This window comes from Stegastes partitus, unplaced genomic scaffold (assembly GCF_000690725.1).
Source record: "Stegastes partitus isolate 25-593 unplaced genomic scaffold, Stegastes_partitus-1.0.2 Scaffold542, whole genome shotgun sequence".
NCBI lineage: Eukaryota > Metazoa > Chordata > Actinopteri > Pomacentridae > Stegastes > Stegastes partitus.
In genome coordinates, this window is record NW_007578273.1 from 94836 (window position 1) to 102593 (window position 7758).

The window sequence follows — 7758 nt, forward strand, 5'->3', positions numbered from 1 at the left end:
ACTCCACACAGAAAGACCCCAAGCCGAGATTCAAACCCTAGAACCCTCCAGCTGTGAGGCAGCAGTGCAAATACTTATCGACTGTGCCGAACACGTGAGACAGAAGTTTTAATCTATATAATTGTTCCAAGGAAGGGTGGCGGTAGCTTTGGGAGGAATAAGGAGGACAAAGACCATGCTGACAAAAAATAATAACAAACAGCACATCTCCAAAAAGAAGAGAAAGAAACAAAAAATAAGATGAGAAAAAACTTACAAGAAAACTTCCACAACTTGCATTTAGCAGTTAGTAGTGCTGCACTGTGCTGCCTTCTGAACAACTCATTCCTTCACTACGTTCCCAGTACCCCCATATATATGTATATGTAAGGAAAGGGGCTGCCTCCCCAGTTAAAAGCAGTCAATCAGTACACATCAATAATCCAATCACATTTGAGATCCCACCTAGTCAATGAACCTATTAAAGAGCTGCTTGTGCCCCCTGTCTGCCACTGATACTAGTAAATGTATTCTTGCAAATTAGACCACATACAAGAGTCTTTCTGAAACTTCTGGACTCATGAACATTAACATCACCAATGTGAGAGAAGCCTTTAGTTGATGAGAAGTTACCCTCCATTACAGGTGTGTAATATTGCATCAGTAAGCTCAATGCATAAATCATCATCGGTAACATTTTTTCTTCAGGTCTTAATTTGAGTTTTTGTCTATTTTTAAGACTTGTGTAAAAAAAAAAAATTTTTTTTAAATCTCGTGCAGTTTTAGGTAATTTATGCAGAAATGTAGAAAATTTTAATTAGCTCACAAATTTTCAAGCACCATTCTAGTTTGATTCCTTCCTGCTTTTAACATTTTTTATTTAAATTCAAGAAAACCATTGTAAAGAAGTGGTGTTCATTGTTACTGTTTCTGAGTCTATTTTGCCCTCGACCAGTATAAGCTGCAAACCAAGCAGCCTTTGAGAAGAAACTGAACTTTTTACCTTTTTAAACATCTTTAAGTGCTGTTCCTCTCAGAGGGAAGAGAATAGAAGTAACTAATAACATTGTTCCTAAGCTGTCGGCTGACGTCTCTCTCTGCAACAGTTCTAAAGCATGCAGAGAAAAAGGAGTTAAATGTGATAGAGAGCAATCTAATGTCTTTCAAAAGTTGCAATAACATATTTTTACAGTGTGTTAGCAAGTTTAACTTAACACCATATCACCAGCTTCTGAACTGATTTATGTAGACTGATTTCTTTACACATCTGGCAACAGTATTACCATTTAGCTGGAGTCAAAGAGTCCAACGTTCACTGTCTTTTAGCTCTGTGTTTGGTCTCCACACCATCTCCAGCTTCCAAACGCTCCACCATGTTCACCAGATATAGTCTCTAACGCTGTTTGATGCTGGTGAAGGTAGAAGTACACTGAGTTTTTTTTCCCCACTGAAAACAGCTGCCTGATCCGGTTATGAGAGCGGCGAGAGTGACGCAAAGCACTAAAACTGCAACTGAGGCGAGCAGTCAGCTGAGAATCACTATACGGCTCCATAAAGCCGAGGGGAGCGGCAGGTTCCGGTGATAGTTCTGTGTGGGGTCATTTCTGGGTCCATTCTCCAAGCGCTGTTTTCACATTGAGATAAAACAACAACAACAACAACAACAACAACAGATCATCAAAACAATTGTCTAAAATCAAATCGTTTCCTCAGTGTTGATGACTTTTTATTTTATTGTAATGTAGAGTAGAGCATCTGCAAGAGACAATTTAGAAATGCAGCTTTTGGTTTCCTTTCTAGGTTAAAGCATTGAGGAAGTGGAATCCATCCAACCTTTAAACCAGCCTTAAACTTTGCCCAAAAGTGTTTCCAACAATGATTGCCTTGAATTTATAAACTGATTGTATTTATTATCTCACACTGATGAACTTTCATATGTTTTATGTTGAGTCACTGTTGCTCTGTGCTGGTTTGTTGTCTATCAGCAGAAAGACGACAGATTTAAAAAGTACATTTGCTGCTACCGAACTAACTCTGGCGCAATTAATTTTGATTGTAAGCAATGACAGAAATGCATTTTAAAATATACACATTGGATCTTACACAGCTGATGAACTGGACTTAATGCACACCTGAGATAAGTTGTAAGATAGATGTCTGATGAAGCTGCATTATTGAAACATCACTTTAGCAAAATTGTTTTCCTCTCCTGTCAACAGTTTGTAAGACAAGTTCTTGCAGATGACTTTGTCTATCCATCCGCTCATTATCTATACACCACTTTATCCTCTGTAGGGTCACGGGGTTACTCAGTCCAGTGCAGTTCAGACATATGTCCAGGGTTTTGTGGTATTTTATTTCACACTTGCAACATGTTTTTTTTTTCTAGACAAAACCACACAGTCATTTTGCATCTCAGGTTTTTAGCCTAAAATCTAGACTCAAAGCTAGAATTGTAATTACATTTTATCATTTAAAGAACCATGTGTGAGTGTGACCATTGCTCCTTCTGAAGCCATTAGAGACACTCCTGCAAGCTTTAATTACCTGCAGGATGGTCTTGTAATGCTCTGTCTGGTCTCTTCAATAGAATTAATCTCAGTTACTCCTGTTTGTGTTGACAGAAGGAGAACACACATCACACCAGTCTGCAGTCGCTACCTGTCTGCTTTGGAATTGATCCTTTTATTGGTTTATAAAACTCTTACTGGTCTTTGTGCTACCTGTTTGTTGGATTCCCTGTTCCCCTTTTTAACCTTCTAGTTGTGGCCTTTTAATTAAACCCAAAGTCAGAACAAAAACCTCACAATGAGGAAGGCTTTTGCTGTTATCATCTCTGGATCAGCCGTCCTGAAGAAGACCTGAGGGCAGCAGAGAGAGGAAGTATTTTAAAAAGCAAGTTTTAGCTGTTTTATCTAGCTTTTATTAGATCGTATTGATTTTTAAAAAAAAAAAAAGGTATTCATTCATTTTTTAACATTTTATTTATTCATACATTGTTGTGTGTTTTACCTTTTAACACTTTACTTCTATATTATTTCCATTTATCCTGCCTTTGGTGTTTCCTTGTTGCATTTATTTATGACAGCATTTACTCAGTTCCTCAGGCCTTGTTTTTATTGAGCCCTTAATTTATAGCATGTTTATGGACGGATGGGAAGAGAGGGAAATATTTGTCTTTATTTTCTTCTGTTTGTTTTACATAGCAAGTGCTATACAAATAAATACATTAATTTAATGGGCAATCGGGTAACAAAGATAAAAGCTAAATATTAACAAATGTAATGTTTTATTTTTCATTAGAAGAGACCTAAACCAGGCTTTCTGAAAACACTCACTGGACAGGCGACAAACAGAGTCACAGTGCTGCTGGAAACCAGTACGCTTCATGCATCTGTGATGGCGACAGTCGAGCGGTTCACTGGTGTCTCTCCAGTTCCAGCACCATGGACAGAGTTCTGCCACTGAGGCAGCCGGTGAGTTTTTCCTCAAAGCTGAGCTTGACGGAGTCAAATTCCCACATGTCAGTTAATCTTTAATCAGCGTTTCAATGTTTTTCTTTATATGTTTTTTATTTTTTAAAATCTCTTTACAGCTCAGTCAATACTTGTGTTTATTACCGCTGTTCTTTGCAACTGGGACAAAGCAAAGCCTCAGTTTGAAATTAATTACCACAGCACCAATCCCCAGTGGCGATATAAACGTTTCCTGTCATTTCCTTCTTCTCTCTTCTTTGGAACTGAGTGGTTTAACTTTAACATGCTGTTCATGTTTTATGCTTTACAGGATGATTCAGGCTCATTTTTACTTTGAAGAATTCCTGTCAAGAATTCTCTCATCCTGAGTACGAATACCCTCATAGCAAATTTTAAGTGTCTAAATAGCCTATGTCAAATTAATACATGTAAATTAAAAATACACATAAAACAAGGCATGTGCAGTTTCACAGTTTCTTCCCTAAAACCACTACTTTTCTTGAATTTGACCCATTCTGGTTGATTTTATGGTGAAATCTGACCCAGAACAGCCTTAGTGTACAAAAGTAAATCGATTTTTCTGTATTTTGGGTCACTTTAGGAACAGCCATCCAATTTTAAGCTAAGAGAACGATGTCTTTTTTTTTAGTGCTGCTGTCAAATGTCAAAATCAAATTTGACCTAAAACAGTACGTAGCGGTTGTGTTGTGTTGCAGGATGACTGTTTAGTTTCGGATGCTGGTCGTGGTGCAGCTGAGTGAAGTTTTGCATAACTCTGTGGATGCAGGCAGCCTGTTTATGATGCAGCCTGAAGCCTCGCTCTGGCTGTGCTCAGGCCTGTTCAGAGGAAGACGGCTGCAGGGGGTCTCCTCAGAAAAAAGCTGAAGTATGACAGGAATGAAACGCAACTCAGAAAAACTCCTTAAATTAGTCGGTGCTCATCAGTGCTATTTAATTAGTCAGCAAAAGCAGGTTAAATCACTTGATGATGTTTCCTTGTTGCATATTCAGCTTGGATGGCGTGTACAGCACAAGGGTGACGGACTCTTTTGTAACTCCCCTCTCACCCCCTCGAGTTACAAAACAGCGCATTCTTTCCACAGATCCTTATGATAACACAGCCCGCGCCGCCTTTGAATAGCAGGTAAACGCTTTTATTGATGTGAGCCGAGAATTCCTGAACCATTCATCCATGTCAGGCCTCCTCTTAGAAGTCAGAAATGCGTTTGCTACTTGCACAATTGAATCACACATGCCGCCCGGGAGGCTTTATTTTCCCTGAAATTAGTCTTCCCCTGTGATTTCTTTCACAGTAGTCGCTTTGTTTGCTTTGCTTAAGCAAACAGAGGACGGCTATAAATTTGGAGATGCGACACAAAAACAAGAAGGGGGTCTGAAAAGATTATTTTTGGGTCTTTTATTTTACTTTTTAAGCCTTTATTGTGAGGACAGCTTCAGCAGGTGGGCTACCTGAAACTAGCTTAATCACTGATTCAAAAACTACAAACTTAAATATGAGGCTTCAATTCTAATTTATTTACTTTTGCACACAAAAAAATCCTTGATACAGAAACATAACTTTTGCTATTTACAGTGAATTTCATTGAGGTGTCTCATTACAAAGATCATTTTTAAAATAACTCCATGATCTCGAAAATATAAGTGATACACACATTATATAAAATGAATAATAAAAACAACATATAAGTCAGATATTCCTGTACTTGCATGTACAGTAAGCATGTCCTTTCCATGTCTCTTTCTCAGTGCTGGTCTGGCCTTTTTTATTTTTTCGTACAGTCGCTCTTAAAAAACCAGACAGCCAAACAGAACTTGATAGCAGCTCCTATCAATTCTCATCCTTCACATCTGTTTCCACCGTGCATCTGCAGGACTCTGTCGCATTTTCCACCCTCTCTTTCATCGCGGGTTCAGACAGACTTCTTTGCGGCGCTTCGGCCTTTCCTGCGTCGGACGCGTCTCCCAGCAGCCCCTTGTTTCCCTCCTCCCTATCAAAGGAGCGTCATTTGTTCAGGTGCTCGCTGCTCTCTTTCACTCTCACTGCTCTCGTTTATTTAGCGAGGGATCTTCTTTTGAGCTGCAGAAGACTCGTCTCTGTCTGAATCGGGGGCCTCTGGAGTTTTCTTGGCTGCAGCTCTGCACAGGGACCAAAAGTCAGTCACTTAACTGTCGCCGAAATTTAGGTTAAACTGTGTTTTATTAAGCGTGTTTTTCAGAGCTCACCTCAGGATGTCGAGTATGCGGAGCTGATGTCTTGTCGTCACAGATTTGACTTCGGGGCTGCAAACAAGGAAATAGCAGAGTTTAATCAACCTGACTGCCACCTTTGAAATACAGTAAAGGTCCCTGCTTGTTGCTTTAAAGTGTTTTATTGACGCTGCTTGCATGAAAACATCTGATTCTTTTTAACAATGCAGGTAACCTAAAAACAAATCTTATCTTTACGGGCTCACTAAACGTTTTATGTTGCAACCCTGATCAGCACTTTTCATTGTTTGCTGTCACGTGGTGTCTCCTGTCTCTGGCCTGCCACTGTTTCCACTGTGGTGACTTTATGCATTACTTACTTAACTTTTCACTCCCTGCACCAGCCTCCTACACACCTCACTCCTCAGAGCCAATCAAAAAACAACCTGCGTGAACTTTGAGATTAATTCCAGGCCCTCAGCTGTGTTGTTTTGGTGATCACACCCTCACTGGCACGGCAACAACACATTTAGGCTAATAATAGCCCCAGCTGTTCCCTCACCCTCCCTGCCCTCCTGAAAGAGAGACAATACCCGCGTCTAAAAACAGAACTTCAGAGACTGTTTTGGTTTTCGGAGATGCTCACCTGAGATGGCAGAAGTCGGTGCACGCTTGATCGTCCTGCTTGGCACAGGCACAGCGGTCAGTGGACCTTCTGCGTCGAGACAAAGCACCGCCGAGGCCATAAACCGTCGTCTTGCTGCGGAGGGAGGAAGGTGAACTCATGATATAAACACTCTGCAGACTTTGCTCTTTGATACTTGGCCGCTGCCCATTTAATTACACAGTGATAGCGGGATGATTCTGCAGCTTCTGGCCTCAAAGTGAGACGCTCTGTGCTGCAATTTCACCAAAGTGGTCACTATAGAGTTCCACATGTGTTCCAACCATGTTTATGTCCCGTCATGCTCACCTGGGTGTATTGACCCAGATGATATCCAGGTGGCAGAAGTAGTGGCACTCAGAGTCCAGCAGGTTGCTGCAAGCGCAGCGCTTGGTCCTCACTTTGTGCACCGGGACGCCGTCACTGGCCTCCACTTCCAGCTGTTTCGTCACCGGAAAACCCAAACCTGGTCAGAGACAAAGAGCCGCTTAGTGACAGCCAACCAAACACAACATCATCTCCAGCCACATGTCAGTAAACCCTGTCTGCCTTTTGTTTTCCAAACTAATAATACAGATAGATGCGTTACATTCTGTATTTGCATCACCAATTCCACCTTCATCCTCTCTGACAAAACTAATCTCGATCCTTCAGTGAAGCAACATGCTTATTTACTATGAATATATGAAATATTTGACATCCTAAAATCCACACGGCTCACAACCATCCATGTGGTTTTAAATACAAAGCTTGCGTAACATGTCACTCTGTCACTGCTGCCTTTCTTTAACAAAACTGTGCGTCAACACGACAGTAAAAAAAAAAAGCATCGCCTTGAAAGATAAACTGAGCAGCTGCTTGATAAATGGATCCTATTATATTTCACGAGCTGCTTGCTAAAACATGCATGTGCACCGACATGCAGCCACCTCCTCTGCTTCTGTGTGCACACTGTGACTGAGATTAATGCCAATGTACATATGTGAGCCACAGCCTGCAGAGCTGCCTCACAAAACAACTCTTCTTCCTCTAAATATGGTCGATCGTGGCTGCTGATGAACTTCCAGCTCGTCTCATGCACATCCAGAACATTGCTTTTTCAGATGCATTGTTAAAAATAGACTCACCATCCTGCACTGAAGCCCAAAGAGTGATGAGGAGAAGAATGCTGCTCTGAGTAGTCATAGCTGACCCCTGGAGGATGGAGTTCTGCATGGAGGATCTTCTGTAAATCCAGTTACAGCTGTGTGTTTAATGTGCTGCTGTGGTTTTGTCTGGAGGTGCCTGAACTCTGTCACTTCTTTTATACTCTTCCTCTCCTCTCTGCTGTGATGTCACGGCAAAGCCACGCCCACTTTATGCTTGTCGTGGAGCCACAGTGGGCGACCCGGGGCCGTTCGAACCTGGAACACATTCCACGAATATCTGCTG

The 7758-nt window shown here is 41.2% G+C and overlaps 1 protein-coding gene across 1 annotated transcript; it reads right to left on the reverse strand.

Annotated features, from left to right (window-relative positions):
• Positions 1–5120: 5120 nt before the first annotated feature.
• Positions 5121–7512, reverse strand: LOC103361914 (endothelin-2). Its single transcript, XM_008288126.1, has 5 exons — positions 7455–7512; positions 6637–6793; positions 6310–6423; positions 5700–5756; positions 5121–5612 (listed from the first exon to the last, which is right to left on the reverse strand). The coding sequence occupies exons 1-5, from the start codon at positions 7510–7512 to the stop codon at positions 5531–5533; spliced, it is 468 nt and encodes a 155-aa protein (XP_008286348.1). The 3' UTR covers positions 5121–5530.
• Between the last annotated feature and the right edge of the window lie 246 nt (positions 7513–7758).

Excerpts from the sequence above, each read along its gene's own strand:
- LOC103361914 (XM_008288126.1), bottom strand. The coding sequence starts at position 7,512 with ATGACTACTCAGAGCAGCATTCTTCTCCTCATCACTCTTTGGGCTTCA. Across the intron at positions 6,424-6,636 it reads ATCTGGGTCAATACACCCAG|CAAGACGACGGTTTATGGCC; the intron begins GTGAGCATGACG and ends CTCCCTCCGCAG. Across the intron at positions 5,613-5,699 it reads CGCATACTCGACATCCTGAG|AGCTGCAGCCAAGAAAACTC; the intron begins GTGAGCTCTGAA and ends GTCCCTGTGCAG.